This window comes from Oxyura jamaicensis, chromosome 1 (genome assembly GCF_011077185.1).
Source record: "Oxyura jamaicensis isolate SHBP4307 breed ruddy duck chromosome 1, BPBGC_Ojam_1.0, whole genome shotgun sequence".
In the NCBI taxonomy this organism is placed as follows: Eukaryota; Metazoa; Chordata; class Aves; order Anseriformes; family Anatidae; genus Oxyura; species Oxyura jamaicensis.
The window spans coordinates 161264846-161282663 of NC_048893.1; the positions used below are offsets into that span (position 1 = coordinate 161264846).

A 17818-nucleotide genomic window follows, 5' to 3' on the forward strand; every position below is an offset into this window, starting at 1 on the left:
TTTTTTTTTTTTTTTTTTTTTTCCTTTCTATGTTCAATAGAAATGAAACATTTAATTTGTTCAAGGCTATGGATTTAGTTGCTCATCAGTCTTTTAAGAATTCAGTGCTAGCCACAGGGCTTCTCTGCTGTGGCTTTATGGGGAAGTGATTTACTGCATATTGTGAGACTGCAGCTTAGCAATGTTTGTTCTTTTGAGCTTCAAGAATGATGAAAAAGAGATGTTCTCTTCAGCTTGCATTCTGGATTCTTTTAGTGTGGCCTAATAAATTTATTTTATTCTATAATTTAAGTGTGGTTGATTGGCTGCATTCAATTCATTACCCACACTTTTGCATAATTGTCAAAGCAGCAGAATGGATGATAAACCCGTGTGTGCTGGTGAAGCTCAGCTATCAGACAGCTGTAGAAATATTCTTGTTTCAGCCTTGCTGACCTTGAGAGAACTGAGAAAAATGAGAAAGGTGCATTTCTGTTGGCAAGACTAGCAAGGCCATTCCCCCCCCCCTTAAAGAAAAAGTGATGGAGTTACTGTTAATGTTACTTACAGCTTCAGTGGTGCAAGTGTCAAGTCCTTCTCCCCACCACATGTTCTGTGCAGCCTGACAAATCTGACAGCAGAAAATATGTTCAGGCACTGTCAGCAACGAGGGAACCAGCATCTCTCCCATCCACCTTAAGTAAATACAGTTTTCTTGCAAAGCAAGGCAACAGTTCACTCTGACAGAGATGAACATATGTGTATACATCTGTTCTTTTTCATTATATGCCTTTGAAGGCTTTGCATGTTAGAGGAAAATGGGTTCAGTTAAATCAGAATTGATGTGGACTACAGTAAAGTAATGGCATTTGTGCCGTCATAGGTGGTCTCTGCACTTAAATTTCACCTAAGCAGCACAAATGTAACCTCTGGAATTTTGTTTTTAGTTTTAAAATCTACTGGGATTAGTGACAATATGTTCAGTCTGTCACGTAGTATGTTACCAATTTTGTCTAGAGTGTTTTCTGTACACACAGGCAAGTTGTTTTGCCTCCTCCCCTCTTTTACGATATAGGTGTTTTCTTTGGAGATAGATCCAAGCAGCTGAGTTCTGCTTTCTGTTGTATTTGAACTTGAGGAATTAGGCTTTCTTTTGGAGAGAATCTGCTATTCCATACTTAGAAGATAAAAACATTGGCAAGAGCTTTAACAATAGTGAGTCACGTTCCATGAATCGAGACTGGGAATATAGTGCTTCTTAGGAAGCAGCTCTCTTTGATCTTCCCAGTACTGTTTTTAGCAAGGCAACATTCCTTCTCAAGCAGTTAGACTAGCAGTTAGATCTTGAAATAAAACATCGATAGTAATGAGTAGTAATTCTTGAAACTTCTGGTATGTAACTCAGTCTCGAAACAAAGAATTTAAGAATCCAGTTGGAATTCTACTTGCCACTGCTCATTCTGTGCTCCTTTTAATGTGTAGTCCAGGTTTGCATTACAGGAAAGAGAAGATCTGTCACTACTTTGATGCTCCTTCAGTCCCACGTTTCCGTGTGGGCTTGCTGCATCCAGCTTTCACTGCAGAGGCAATTCCAGATACAGCCTAGGACTGTTTCGTTGGCTGCCCTGAAAATTCCGTTTTCCTAATAGAGGACATTCAGGTTCAGATTTATTGCTGTATGACTTTTGTTTACATCGTGTAAGGAGCTCTATGTACCTTCTTAATGCAAAAAAAAAACAATTAATGAAAAATTAACTGTTGCAGTTGTGTAATAGATCATTAGGAGGACTTATTTATAGTTTCTCAAATTTTTGTGTTGGCAAGTGTTGGAGTCTGGTAACTATTTTTGTTATCACTTTGGAAACCAATGTGCTTGTAAAGTAGTTCATTAGTGTTTTTTTAAACTCATATTTTAACTTTTTTTTTTAGGGTATAAAACATGTTGATCACTTTGGCTTCATTTGCCGGGAATCTGTTGAACCTGGGTTAAGCCAGTATGTTTGCTATGTGTTCCAGTGTGCAAGTGAGTCTTTGGTGAGTATAAAAGTTAGCTATCCTAACTTTTCTAACGAAGCATGTCTAAAGCATTTCCTAAGGCATGGGAGTCTCTGCTCTGCTATATCAGCTGAGCCTCAGTGCTCACATGTTCTAAGGTGTGAGATCTCAACTATGAATTTGAAAATAAGAGAAAGAAAACACATACATTCTGTTCATATATAGCCTTATCCTGGTACTCTGCTGATGTGTTTATTAGTAACAAATGGAAAAAAGTCCAGATGGATGAGTTCACACGCAGGCTGCAAACATATTTGGACTTTGTCTTTGATTGTAACTCTTTCATTTCTCATTGTTGATACACTTGGTTCCCCATTAAATAAATACGCAATTACATGTATTGAATTAGTAACAAAGCTGATGATAAAACCCAAACAGACTTTTCAGGGTAGGGTTTCTACTACTGGCCTGATCCTGCATGTGGCTTCTGTATTTTCTCTGTAGTCTCTCTTGTTCCTCAGGAGAGGAAAATAACAGCATCTGGTCAAAGAAGCAGAAAACCTAAGTTCACAAATGTTACGTTGTATGTATACAACTCAAAAGTCCAATGGGCATTTGATGAAGTATGTATCAATGAGTTGAGGATTACCGTGACAGTGATTTAACTGATAGAGATAGTTTAATAATATGCGACACACAGGAAATTATTTTGGCTACTGCATTTTTAATTTGAAATCTGACATGTAAAAAGAAGTTGGTTTCTGTTCTGAAACATATTTGCTACTTATGGCTGTGCTAACAGCTGTTAACTCTTTCACCTAAACTTAAAAATCACCTTTCTACCTAGCTGAAGATGTGATTTCTAAATCCCGTAGCCAAAATGAGAGTTGATAGATTTATGTCAGTAAAGCTTCTAACAAGTAATGTCCCTAGGTGTATGATGATAGCTGCGGCTGTACTTTTATCAGGATACGAGTTTGTTATGAGATAGCTGACTCTTTGTACTAACATGAAATGTTACACCTGACTTATGGATAAATCTGACCATGAATAATTTGATTCAAAGATGCTTAAAATATGCTATATAAAGAAACTACATATCTATGAATCCTTTTACATAGTCAGCTACTGCTGTATGTGGGTATGTCCACTTTGCAATACAAAATGAACAAATTCTTTGATACTAGCAGCAGTACAGAGCTGCAAAATACAAGTGCTGTCTGGATTCTACACTGCCAGACTATGTTTGTAGTCTTGTGTGTATTGGCTCTAAGCCTACCTACAGTCTGTGCTACAGTTCTCATTTCAGTTCGGTCAGAATTTATATGCTTAGCACTGTTCTTTGTATCTTCTGTTCAAGGTATCTTTGCTAACTTACTTATAAGTATTACTTGTTACTTATAAGTACTATATATCAGCATTACAAGATGAACATTTGTATTTCAACGGCCTGCTTTATTGCTAAGAAGGGAGAGCATTCAGGAACTACCTGTAGTGCTTAAAACTCTTTTAAAAAATCAAAAATCAGGCCACAATTAATGCAAGTTTCCACATTCAAGTGCATTTATTATATTTTATTTTTGCAATTGACAGACCTTCAAAAAAGCTTGTATATTTTCAATGTTAAACTGCGTGATTTTGTCTCACATATTTCAGCTTTCTTCAACCTTTTTATACAGTGTGACAGGTAAGATCAAGGCCATGATTCTGAAGTAGAACACTTATTTCTTTTCAAAGGTTTTATTCAATCTTGCCTCCTTCTTTCCATGCTAATGCAAAGACACGGGTAAACAGCCTTTAATAAGGATTATGTTGCCCTCAAATACAAACAAGGAAACTCCAAGTGCTTTGTAGTATATTTGAATGGGTGAGGAGAAATCCTGTCAACTTTTGACCTCTCTATGTGTGGGAAAATAGCACTACTGTATTTATGGTAGTGGAAGAGAAAAGATCAGGGCAGACTGCAAGGTAAGTGAGCAATATTTATAGATGAGTTATTGGTTGCAGTAAAGCTGGTGGCCAGTCTAGTAGTCTTTTTACCTGGAAAAAAGTGAACTGCTCTGGGAAGATCCTGGCTACCAGCAGAAGAGGTCTGTGGGGTTTTGTGCTAAGATAATTGAGAAGAAGTAAGTGCAGTTTACAGGAGAAACTTGGAGCTAAAGAAAATAAATGAAAGGTTTTTATTTATTTATTTATTATTTATTTAGCCAGCAACCTTGAGTTGCTGCAGTATGATTTACAAAATCACACTTTCTAAATGAACTTTAAGATGGTGAGCATCCACACAACTCATATTTCAGTGCAGACTATGGAAATGCAGCTTCTCAGAGAACCTTTTTTTCATGCCAAAGAGGTGGTGCACTTGAACAGCAGAATCTTGGCAACATAGTCCGAGATCCTTGCACAATGAGTACATGATAAAATGCTTTCCAAAATTGTGGTCTTATTATCATTTTTGCTATTAATGGAAATTTACTGTACAGCTCTATAGCTCTTTTCAAGTATACTGACGGATGAGTTTCTAGGCACCTTTTTTCTTTAGGAAATGCAGATTTTGGACATATCCCAGATGCAATGGGAGCTAGATGTGGAGGCCCTTCTAAATACAGATTACTGTCATTCATTCTTATATGTCTGTTTATCTTTTGAAGTTCTTTACATTGCTAAGGCCTCTATAAACACAGTAGTTGGAAGTTTCGGAAAACACATGAAAAAAATCCAGTTAAGACCTCGATCCTTTGTCTTCAACAAACAGGTTTCTTTGATTGCAAAACGCCTATCTCCAATGTGATTTATAGACCTTATTTGATGTATATAGTGTGGATTTTTGCTTATCTGCTGTCTTTTTGCTCCTTCCACTTCAGGTTGATGAGGTAATGCTTACCCTGAAACAAGCCTTTAGCACTGCTGCAGCTCTTCAAAATGCCAAGACACAGGTTAAACTGTGTGAGGCCTGCCCTATGCATTCATTGCACAAACTTTGTGAAAGAATTGAAGGTAAGAGTTGAGTTTATTTTTATTATTATTAGTTTTATTTTTTTTAATTCTGTTTATTCTAGAATTATCATGTTATCATCATAGTATCATACTATCATCATCATCATGTTCAATTTAATTATGTCAACTGTGCGCTTTCAACTTACGTGATGTAAGAACAGAGGGAAAAGTATCCCAATAAGGAGGTCTTACCATCACTTTCCACTCTGTACAATTAAATGGAGGTGACTGTAGTAATGCTATTGCAACTGAGTGTAATACAGCTTGTGTTATATATACATACTATTTCATTGTCATACTTCTCTTAAACTTTGAGAGTCAAAAAAAACCAACAGCTCGTCCTTTTGTTATTCTGAAAATGCTTTCTTTCAAAATGGATCATAAAAAGACAGCAGTGATCAAGAAATGGTCTTTCTTGCTAATGTGTTCCTTCCTTCCTCTGTGTTGATTTTTTTTGCCCTTTTTTTTAAAAAAAAAAACTTAACTTTTTTGTTTTCATTCTCTTATATACTTCAAAGCCTGGTTTCCTTTCTATTATAGGAAATAAATTAAGATAGAAGATTAATATCTAATAAAATCAAGGCAAACTACCTGACTTCAAATATGAATCCACAACCCTTTTTGATTTCTGTGGAAGTGAGCTATGACAGAACCTCTGCGAAATACATTACAAGATAGAATTCAAAAAATATTAATTGCAGGTTCCTATTTTTTGTAGTCTGATATGTCTCCTTGGAAAGTGTTGCATGCAGAAAAAAAGGGGGGGGGGGGGGGGGGGCCAAGTATGTTACAATAGTCTTGTATCTTCTGGTATGGTTGCAATGATGATGATAATTACCAGCTCTCCCATTCATCAAAAGTCATTATTGCTACTTATCTCCCTCTGGTGGATGAAAAACAAACTATAAAATACTAGTGGTGAGGCATTCTTTTAAGCTTGTGGCTGATGTTTTCTGGGTTCAGCAACAGGCATTCAGAAGTGATAAACATTAACTGGGAAATTCTTCTTTAAATGGAAAACCACAGCGACTGCTGTATAAATCAGCATAAGTATCTTGAATATGGGCACTTGCAAGACAGGGTTAACTATCTGGTATCAAAATAAATCTTTTTATGGTAACAAGTTGAATAACATAATACAAATTTCTTAAACTTTGTACTTAGTGACTGAAAGACTTTAGTGTCCTTTTCATTTTATTTTTCTTCTTGGTTTAGAATCTGGATATTTATCATAATGAAACCCAGGACTTCATGGCTTTTGAAAATCTTTATCTGCTCTGATTGCGATTGTGTATGATTGATATCTACCTTGGGTGGAAAAACGTATATTTTCATCTGATTTGCTGGGGTTGTTTTCCCCCATTTTTTTTTTTTCTTTTAGATTCCTAGAATAAGGTCGGTAAGCAAATGTAGATTTTATCAAAAAATAAGATTTTTTTTTTTTTTTTAATGTATTGCTTTTATTCTGCTCTTGCTTTTAAAGGTGATGTCTTCTGTTCTCTGGTATGACCTGCACCCTTTTCTTTCCTTGTCTAGAAATTCATATAAACTTTCAATTAAAAGCCTCTGAAAGCTTCTTAGTATCTTGTGCAATGAGTATCTTTCAAGTTATATCTCCGATCTGTCTTCCTTCTGTCCCATGCAGATGTCAGGCTTCTGTCATAGTGATCTCTTGGTACTAGGATGGCAGATGTCAGTGGGGTAGAGACCGCAACCTTATACTCAGGAGCCAGCTGCTTAGCTGCTGTTAGTTCTATTTTTACTGCTAACATATGAAAACATATGGTTTAGCAAAACCTGAAGTATCTTGTATCAAGTACAATACAAATATCCAAATACCATACATCAAAGTTTTTTGAACTTAAATGCAAGTTTACACCTATTCATTAAGTTTTTTATTTTTTAATTCTTTTTCAAAAGTGATTTGAGAGATCATTTGGGAGTCTAGAAGCTTTACTTTTCTTTTCTCTTCTCAGGGCTTTATCCACCAAGAGCCAAGTTAGTAATCCAGAGACATCTGTCATCACTAACTGATAATGAGCAAGCAGACATTTTTGAACGTGTTCAGGTAATAAGCTGGAAGCTGTTGTCTCAGATTTTAAGTAGACCATGATAAAATGAACTAAACTTTTTTTTTTTTTTTTCTTTTTGTTATGCTTTTGGTCTAGAATTTACTACTGTTCCACCAAACACCATACTGAAATAGCATGATCCAACCTAATCTACTGTATGGAACACTGCTTTCAGAAAAGTTTTGGTTTCCAAATCTGCTGAAAAATTCTGTGTTCATACAGAGATATTTTTTTATTTTTTCCCCCTATCTTAATTCTTCATCTCTAAACATTTTTTTTCCTACCTGAAAGTGATGTGGAAATGAGTTGAATGTAGGTGAGACATGAAGGTATCAGGCAGGTGGGCATTTTCAGAAGCTCTCATTTGACTTAAATTCTGAGGCAAAATGGGGTATACAAATGTACTCAAGTGGATGAACTACACAATAATTTAGGCTTCCAAAGGCTACACTGTTTTCTAGTGGCCTCTAGAAGGGAATGCCTGTTTGATTTATGTGGGTTCTTTATTCCATTTGTAAGCTTAGACAGTGACAGACAACCCTTGAAAACAAAATGTATAGTCATAAGGCCCCCTTCCCTCCACATACCTTCTCCATATGGAAAGTTTCTGGTCTGTTTTGCTTAGGAGTATGAAGGCACACAAATTATGGTGTAATACAACACATTAATTGTGCATTCTGGCATCTGGTGTGTCAATACATTAACTTCAAAGAATACATACATATGGAAATGAAAATAAGCAAATCATGACTTGAAAGACACCTTTTTTTGTTTTCTTTGCTGTTCTTGACAGAAAATGAAGCCTGACAATGACCAGGAAGAAAATGAACTTGTGATCCTCCATTTACGCCAGCTCTGTGAAACTAAGCAGAAAACACATGTTCACATTGGTGAAGCACCGTCGGTAAAGCTGAATTTTGTATTACTCCTCTCCCTGTTCCACATCTTATTCAAGTGCAACCTTGAATACCAGCGGGGACAGCTGAAGCTGGGTATTGTAATTGAGAGAACTGTGAAAGAGAAGTGATTTTTAAGTTTGGGGGCAGAAAGGGAGAGAAAAAGATAAGCAATTATTTTCAGATCTCAGTTTCTTTACAGTGTGAGGATGCCACTTTTTCTCTCCTTTTACTCCTTCTCCAATCCCTACTCTCAAACAGTCATTCCTAGGGAGAATAAAATAAGAATGAAGAGGGCAATGGCTTTAGTTTAAACTACAAGCTTATCTAGCAAAGGAAATGGATAGCAATGTTGTTAAATTGATACGCTTTTTCATGATAGTCTTTAGGGATTAAATGTTCCTTTTTTTTTTTTTTTTTTTTTTTTTTAATAAAGGCCAAGGACGTGTTGTTTATTATGTAACTTGGTGCAGCTCTACTTTTTGGAGGTCTGCAATTGCAAAAAGAAATGCCAAAGCTGAATAGTGTCCTTGTTCATTTCAACAGATTACTTCTAACAGTGCAATTCCAGAAAACACCACCAGTGGTGGCAGGTTTAAACTTGACGTTCTGAAAAACAAGGCCAAGAAATCCTTGACTAGCTCTCTGGAAAATATCTTCTCAAGGGTAAGATTAACAATTCATTGTCAGCAGTTCTCCCTGATATCCTTGACAGTAAAATCCTATCAGATTTTTTTTTTATACTCAGTCTAAATACTTTATGAAGCTGGATCACTGTTTTGAAATCTGAGGGTTACAGCTGGGCTGGTGGTGCCTTAACAATGCTGGAAAGCTTATGGTAAGGTCACACACACACACAAAGGAAAAAGGCGACTTTCTGAAACATGAGCATTCATTGTATGTGGCAAGTGAATTAGCTGAACATTATTAGATGTTTTGCCTCAGGAAAAAAAAAAAATAGGATGGTTTTATGATCCCATAAAGGGATATATTACCTATTTTTGAAAGTGAATAAATGTCTTTACATAAAGTGGAGATTTTTGTTGTTCTGAGAATTAACATTGCCTCTTATATCTAAAAGCTCATGTCGGTCATTTATAATTTTTGGACAGTAGTAGCAAAGTAGTCCTTCTGCAGGAAAAAAACACAGTATTATTATTATTTTTTTTTTTAAAAAAGCGAGTTGCTCCTCTTACCAGTGCTGTTAACTAGGTGTGGTATGGATAATTGCTGGGAATCTCTCATATTAATTAGCTTTTTAAAGAAGAAATCTGAATTGAAGATTTTGCTTATTGTCCCTTGCTTAGGAGGGAGAATCCTAAAAGCAGATAAGAGGCTTATAGAGGAGTAACTAAAGAAGGCTGGGTGCCTGGGATCCTGTATGCTGTTACAGAGAAGGTGCAATGAGCTGTGATATTAAATGACGAGTCCAAGTATAGTTCAAGCAGTGAAATTAAGCTTCTTCCGCTAGTAATCTTAAAAATACCGTGTTAAATCAAGGCTTAAGTTGCACTTTTCCTGCAGCTTGTATGGACATGTCGTGAAGTAACCTGCAAATTTGAGATGCCACGGATGTTCCCTATAAAAGAGGCAGAACACTGTTTGCCAGGGCCAATCCTTAGAACAGCTTGTACTTAAGGTTAATGGTGAATTTCACCTAGGGCTGAAACTAACGTTAAGACTCACCTGGTCAAACCAGGCTTATCTTTTGTGGAAATTTTTCATACTGGGAATTTGATTTGAGTATGGAGAGAGAGCAAATGAGAGATGTTAGAAGATATGGATAATTTCAGCAGTCTGAAATATCATTGGTGACAGCTAAAATCATGCTTCTGCCGAGTCTGATTTCCTTTCCATGTCTAAAGGACATGTGACTGGAAAGTGATCTAGCTCTGATGGTGGGGCACTAACCCTGCAGTCACTGTGGAAAAGGTGAACATCACTGTGAGCATCCCAGTAAAGCAGCCCTGCTGTATATGGACACAGTTCTGTGATCACGTGAAGGAAAAATCATTTAGAATAAATTCACTGCTTAAGTTGAAGTTTCTCTAAAGGGAGACAGCTTATCTATTGTTTTTGATATAGTATGTTAATTTCTCACTCACAGGATCTCTGTGCCATGCTACATGTTACAGTACAAGGTTCTACTTAGTCTGTGATCTAGTTTAAGAGCACATCCAAATCTGCACTAGGGCTGTTTTAAGTTTGCCTGTTTATGAAGCTGCAGTGAGAAAGATTGTCTCATCTTTTGCTAGAGATCAGGAACAGCAGTATATGGCAGTGAATCATGATGCACGCAGTGGTCATCACTGCAGATCCATTTAAAGGTTACACAATACAAGAGGTAGAAAAATAATTTACAGTGCAGATCAGATACTATTAATTTGGTTAGATCAGGTATGTATGATTGCTTCTATACAGCATCACTGTATATGCACTGTGGGCATTCTGTTTTTGATACGTGCATACATGTGTTGTACAAAGGACTGTTTTGATAAGTCTTACTCTTCAACAGACTACTATAACATGCCTAATAGATCATGGTTAATTTCTGAAGGTATTTAGGAACCAAATACCCATTGGTGTAGTGGTCCCTCCCCTTAAGTCAGCTGCAAATCATATGGTATTAATGTAAGGGAATGCTAATTGTGCATGACTTAGGATCTTTATTTTTAAAGTACAATTAGTAATAAAGATTCTAGGAAAGAAAAAATATATATTTTTTTACAAAATTGGCATACAGCATCTTACTGCAGATTAAAAAAAAAAAAAAAAAGATTTAAATAAAAGTCAGCAAATGTGGGGGGACACTTAAACAGCCTCAGTCTTAGCAATATAAGTATGCAGTAACCAGGTATCTAGGAGCACTTTAAATGGATGGCTTTCTAGCTAGATAAATAACATCGAGTGACATTTTAAGCTACTTGAACAAGTAGCTGCTCACTGCCGACCATAGGGAAACATGCTGGGTTTTGTGCTCTGGCTTCTTACTCCCACAGGAATGTCACTTTTTCACTTGTTTGTTTTTGCTGGAATGGTCTTATTTTTGTCAGGTTTGAACTGGAAACAGGCTGTGGTTTTCTAATGAGATACCTCAGAAAAAATAAATATTACCTCTGTTTGACCTCCTGAACACGTTTCTACTAGCCCATGTTGCACTAACCTTTGTGTTTTTCTGAATCAAAAAGCCTTTCTTACATTGCCAAAAGCATCTGTTTTTAAGGCTAGTAAGAAACTTCCAGGTTACCCTTTGTTTGTTTTATTGTGGGAGGGTCAGTGAAGAGATTCTTCAGGCAGAGTATTCATTGGTAATGAGCTTAAATGGGATAATGTACTTAAGGGGCACTGCAAGTCTTGAAAATGAAAATAAACCTCACCAGGAAAAAGTAGGCTACATAAATGTTGATAAAACTCTGCCCTCTAGTTGCAAGCACACCAAGAAGAGCCCTAGGTCTATCTATAGTTTTCTTAAAACCCATGTTTTTTTCTCCCTGATAAAGTATTGAAACCAACTTACTTCCGCTGTTGGTAATGCCCAGCAGCATATGTCACCCATGTTTTGTGGGAGTTAAACACAGAGGCTGAAGGTAGTAAAAAGCATTGCTAATCTATCACCTCTTTCTGTGAAACCAGATGACTCTGAACAGGTTTGGCAACGATCTACTAACACTATCAATTTTGCCTCAGCATTGTCATTTAAAAGGTTTGCCTGGATCCAACCTTATTTGGTTGGACTTCCAGCATAAGAGCACTTGTCTCAGTTTTAGTGCTTTCTTTGCTTTTGCCCCAGTGGACTTAATTTGTCTGAAATCTCTGGATATGTAGTGAGGTCTCTGCAATTTTAGCATATCAAGTGCCTCTGATAGCTGCAGTGCAGGCACAGTATGGAAATCTGGAGATTTTCTGACTTGACTGTTTAAGCCAACTCAGCTATTTTGCCTCAAATGGATGAAGAAATACTTGGTTGCTTAAGAGCTGTAGGGTTAAAACTCCTGAGAGTAGGGGGAGAAGATATAGTTTTGCCAGCTAAAGATATTACTGCTTGCAAAATCCAGTGCTTGCCCTATTATGTGTGGTCTTCTGTCAAATGTATTGCATGCCTGAACTGTCCTGTGTTCACCTGCACAGCTGTTGACATCTTTGTTTAGCCTTTGGAAAAAGGAGAAAAAGCCTGAACTAAATTATTCTTTTTTTTTTTTTTTTTTTTTTTTTTTTAATGTAGGGAGCCAACAGAATGAGAGGCCGCCTGGGAAGTGTGGACAGCTTTGAGCGCTGCAACAGCCTTGCTTCTGACAAAGTAAGTAAGGAGCTTAGTTAAAATTGGCACACGTTCATGCATGGCTGGTAATGAAGCATAAATATGCCTCTTTTCAGTTTGAAGGAAGTAGCACAAAGCACATCAATTTACAAAACTCAAATAAGAGTTTCCACTGAGAGGCGGAGGTTATAGGAAAGCTGGAATATATGTTGACTTGGAGCTTCAGCTTCAATCTATTGTTTGATTGCCAGTCCTTTGGCTTTTTTTTTTTTTTCTTCTACATTTCCCTTGCTTTTATAAAAAGCAAAGAATTTCTGGTCAGCTTCTACTTTGTTTTGCTGAAGCAATTGAAAATGGTCCTATCTCAATAAAAGGAAATGCTCTGAAGGTGAAGAATCCTTTCTGTAAGTAATAGTTGCTTTAGTGAAATTAAAATATTGACCTAAAACCAGCTGCTGGTCATGCTTTACAGTGGCAAGGGGGCGGAATCCTGTTCACTTTCATTTTATTTCCTGTTTTCAATGTTTTTCCTCTTACCTCATGCGAGGATTGGTTGCTGTTTTTCCCAGGAGATGGAGATTCTGTTATGGTTTTCCTGCCACAGTTACTCACAAACTGGCTGTGTAATAACAGCCTCTTTTCCAGGATATCGCTTTGACGGTACAGGAAGCATGCTCGTGATATGTCGAGGAAACTAGCTAAAAGCGGTTTCCCTAGTCTTTTCAGTCCCTGTGTTCTCCCAAAAGAGCCAGAAGTCTGGTAGCTGGAATGCTGATCTTTCTAAGAGGATGCCAGAGTAATTAGTATCTTTTTGTATTGTATAGATTTTTTTATTCCTCCTTTCTCTTTCTGTTATTTTTTTTCCCCAAGAAGGATGCTGCTGTCTTAGCGTAAGTTATCAGAGGATGTCTGCTTTGGGTGATAATTAGCATACAATAGGCCGTGACCAAGAGGGAGGAGAGGCTTTGGTGCCCCGATGCAGCGCAGGGCTGGCGGGATTAGGCGAGCTCTTGCAGGCCTCACTCCTTCAGGACTTCCTTCCAGGACGCTTCGCCGAGCGATTCTCCACCGGCCACTCCTCCGGCGTCACCCGTGTCCTCGGCCTGGCAGCCGTTTCCCGAAGAGGACTCAGACTCCCCCCAGTTCAGGAGGCGTGCGCACACCTTCAGCCACCCGCCCTCCAGTGCCCGGCGGAGGATAACCTTCCAGAACGGGAGGTCCCAGAGCGCCCGGTCCCCACTCCTGCGGCAGAGCTGCATCGAGCCGCCGAGGTGAGTCGGGGCTTGGTGTGCCACGAGCCTCTTCCCGCCTGACATTTCAGTACACTAACTTATTGTGTAAGTGTACTGTATTTCTACACTGCTCTGTGTTTATTACTTTTTTCATCCTGTCTTCTGTAGTTTGGTGCGTTGCAGTAACTCACTAATCCCCAACTTAGCGGTAGAGGGGAAGCAACAATCCATCGAATTGATCAGAAGGCTGGATGCCAAATTGATTGGTTGTTTAGTGGCCAACTTTGGGATGAGCCTTTTTGGCTGTGCCTTTTGAAGGCTGTCAGGCCTTTTGGAGAAGAGATCCCCACCACTTCTAACTGCAGAGACAGTAATCTTGAGGGTTTGCACTGGGATGAAAAAAAGCACTGTCAGCTTCCAATGTCAGCTGCTGCGTTTGCCAAGCTCCTGGAGAGTATGTCCAGAATTAAAACTACTGAAGAGTCTCACAAAATGACTTAAGGATTAAACACCTACTGTGAACTGTGAGGCATGTGATTTCACTGTTTTCTTTTCTCAGGAGCTTCCCTCTGTAACAATTTTCCCCTTCCCATTTGGAGGCTCTCCAACTAAATGTCATGTGGGATACGACTACTTCAGGAGCGCGGCATAGTTCCTTCACTTGGTCAGGAGAGGTCCCCATAGTTCACTGTGGACCTGCTTGGATGTGCTTAACTTTGTCTGCATCCTGCCTGTTTGTAGTAAGTCACCGAGCAAACTCCAAAACCTTTACAGGATGAATTTTCTGTGCTGGAGAAGCATGTTCTCCAAACTGACCATCTGGTGCAGTTTATGGCTGCAACTTACGCTTTTTGATGACTTTTTCTAAAAATGGCTTTAAATAATGTATCACGTGCTTGTTGTCTACATTAAAATATGAGTATGAATGCCATGCTGGCTTGTAGAGAAAGTCAAATAATTTTATTCTTTTTTAAGAGAATGGAATGGGGGGTGAAGGGTAAGAAACCAGCTTTGAAATAACTTTGTTATTTTGTGTTTCTGAAGAGATAACTTTTTTTTTTTTTTTTTTTTTTTTCCTGAGATAAACTTTGGTTATTTTTTTTCCACTTTCCATGTTGTATGCAAACAGGAAACCCTAGCAGTTCAAACTGAACGACTTGCTGACTTCACTTCTTTGTAATAACTTTAAAGAAGTCACTGATTAATTCACATCATCAGCAGATTTTCAGTCAAAACAACTTTGTAACAACTTGGTTCTTGGCTGGGATTTGCAGTCTCCCCCTTCCTATTGGGGATTATCAAAAATGTTAAGTAGAAGAAACTGAATTGACTTTAATGTCCCCCCAGCACAGATTTTCTCTAAGTAATGTTTAAACATATAGTAAGACTGTCTTGTCTTCCTCGATTAAAATACTCAACAAATAAAATCAAAAAATAATTGCAAAATAGTACATTTAAATAATCTCTACTTTGTATAATGTGTTCTAAGAATCCACTTTAATTATTTTTAAAAGCAAGAAACAAGGGAAAAAAGCAACAAGGTTGTCTATGTTATTGGAAGCAAGTTTCTAAGGATTTTTTTTTCTTTATCATTTCAGAAAGTCTTTCTGAATTTGCTTTGAGAATAAATAAGGCTGAAAATTATGGTCATCTGTCTGTTCTTAAATGTCATCAAAATAATTCTTAAAAGAAATCAACCATAACGATAAAATCAATGTTTATCAGGGAAACTGCCCAGTAGTGCATTTGGTATACTCTATCTTCTGGAAAATTGAGTTACTGTAAGCCGAAATGAGGTACTTGGCCAGTATATTTAATTGGGATATTTTGTTGTATCTGATTCCATGCTGACACATCTATGTTCTCCTATTGCCTGCACAGCCCAATTGTTGGGGTTCGACGCTTTTTCAGTGAGAGTGAATTTACATCACCTGGTCTCCCTTCCTCTGTCTCTGCCCCTTCTTTCTTGAAAACCCTTTACCAGGGCTCAGGAAGGTTACTCCAGCACTCTGAAAATGACCTCTCCAAGAGGTGAGAGCATTGTCTCCTGACTAGTTCTTCAATGCCACCAACTTAACAACACGTTTCCCAGTGCAATGCCACACACGGGATCTCTCCCATCCTGCCTTGTGCTCCTGCATTTCTAACAGACTTTCTAAATACTTGATGCAAATCAGTGAACAGGCTTTTGGCCAAAAAAGCCTGTTAAAAATAGAGGCTTGTCTACTGACATCTAGTAACTGTGTGCTATTTCTGTTGCAGTGTTTCATATCTGCTGCATTGGTTTGTTGCTTGTAATGCAGTGTTTTTCAGGAGTGTTATGCTTTCTGTGCTGAATGCAAACCAGCATGTGTTGCTGTGATTGTTGGCATATGAAAATGAGAAAAGAGCAAAGCGAGAAGACTACAGTACTAATGTGGCATGTCTGTACACGGGGAAGGGGGAATGCCAAGTTAGCTGAGTGATACTAGCTATGAGATGTTTAGAGGGAATTGCCAAGTGACTTCCAATTAAAGATGAGTGGGGAAGAAGCCAAGATGCAAGAAGGGCTTTTTTGACATCAGCATTAAAGCCTGAGTATCTGGATGGATGTCATACTTTTTAATATAAGAATAAGCTCTCCTTCAGGAGAGTGCTTGAGGAAACTGCTTATGGGTTATTTGTCTGAAGTATGGCTCCTCCTTATTCACGATGGACCTTGTTTTGAACTTCATGATGTTTTTTTTTGTTTTGTTTTTTTACCAGTTGCAAGCCTCTCTGTTTCTCTTCTGTCAATGACAACTTCAGTCTGGCCTTGTACACAGAACTATTCTGAGGTTTCTGCTGCTCTTCGTCTCTGAAGAAAAGTAGCAATAGTTTGCATTTGTAACACAAACAGATGATAATGAAATCTTGTTTTTGGGTGTGTCAGGACGCTACTACATGGGGATTTCAGTTCTCAGATGTGTGTGGAACTTCTTTAGGGGTGCCTAACGACATTTTTTTTTTTTTTTTAAACTTGTGGAATGCAGTTTCATTAAACTTGCTCACATTATTATGTCATCTCCATTTTAGACCATAAGAAATTAAGTAAATACACAAATTAATGTGACAGGCAGTTGATTTAAAGGTGGCTTTAAGGTACAGTTTAGGTTAGTCGTCTCTAATAATATATAGGTTAGAGTAACTAAATACAAAGTATGTGTCATCCTTAAAAGCACACCATATCCTGCCTTGATTTTACTGACATTTAAAGTGTCTCTTCCCAGCCTCTAATCTCTAATGTACAGCATGCAGATAAAAACTGTAATGTGGAAATGACTATGAAATGCATAGTGAGAAGATTCTACAGTACAAGTCTTTCCAGCAGAATAAGCTGGCGTGCAAATGCAATAAGGTGAGACGTACTTACAGGAAGGTAACCATGTAGCCTTTGTGTCAGGACCCTTGCCCACTTCCTTTTTGCCCCTAATTCCACAGCTTTTAAAAAGTAAATGGCAAAATATCTAGATTCCCCTTCTAATATTGGAATAATATAAATCAATAATTCCTTGTTTTTGAGAGGAATTTCAAGACCAATCTTAGAAATGCTGTGAAAAGCTTTGAAGATGGAATAACTTTCTAACTGACCCTACCCAAGCACAAACGAATAAGCAGTAAGCAGTGTATGTATTTGAAATTTGAGAGGAGAAATTGTCCTCTCATCCACTAAAAGTAGGCCTTTAATATCACCTGTTCTAAACCTTGTATCCAGTAATAGTCACTATGTAAGTGAATCAGATGCTTAGATTTTCCTTTCCTTTCTAGACTGAAGTAATACTAGACTAAGCAGCATGTGAGTTATTATGTTAGAAATAAAAGGAACTAATGGTTGCACACTGCGATGTGCAGTGATATGGGTGGAAATATAACCTCTTACAGACTACTACTACAGAACTCTTTTTTTGTGTTCTAGTCCAACTTTGTTTCTGTGATCCCTTCAGTTAGCAAACTTGGTTCAGGCTGAACCAACTCCTGAATCACTTTTCATGGGCAGCTGGATCCATTAAACATCGTTTTATGAATTTGGGAAATGTAGGTATTGACTAAGACTGTACTTAATGCCAGGTAGTTCCAAGATGAAGTGTCTGAGGTATTATTTTTCCTGGTTTTGGCTATGCATGCTAGTGAAGGTATTAACTGTAAGTGTTTTGAACTGCAATATGGGGAGATCTACAAATTAGAAGTAATTTCCACAGGAAATTCTGCCTAAGTTTTGTAGTATACAAGTTTCTGATAACATTTAATCTTGAATTTGTGTAAAAACTGTGAAAATGACATCTCATTAGTTATGGGTCTTGCTGGGAGCAACTGGGCCTCTAAACTGTTGTGACAAGGAAATTGCAGTAGCCAAGGGCAAAGCCCTGGCAA

General features: G+C 37.8%; 1 protein-coding gene across 3 annotated transcripts in view; it reads left to right on the forward strand.

The window, feature by feature from the left end:
- Positions 1 to 17818, forward strand: part of TBC1D4 (TBC1 domain family member 4) — a 108858-nt gene that overhangs the window by 66962 nt on the left and 24078 nt on the right. For 2 of the 3 annotated variants that reach the window (XM_035320595.1, XM_035320603.1), the window contains exons 4-11: positions 1909 to 2013; positions 4839 to 4971; positions 6948 to 7039; positions 7837 to 7947; positions 8486 to 8605; positions 12162 to 12236; positions 13242 to 13468; positions 15311 to 15460. In XM_035320595.1, coding sequence (XP_035176486.1) covers positions 1909 to 2013; positions 4839 to 4971; positions 6948 to 7039; positions 7837 to 7947; positions 8486 to 8605; positions 12162 to 12236; positions 13242 to 13468; positions 15311 to 15460 — 1013 coding nt within the window. The remainder of the gene's footprint in view (positions 1 to 1908; positions 2014 to 4838; positions 4972 to 6947; positions 7040 to 7836; positions 7948 to 8485; positions 8606 to 12161; positions 12237 to 13241; positions 13469 to 15310; positions 15461 to 17818) is intronic. The other variant, XM_035320611.1, reaches the window with a different exon arrangement.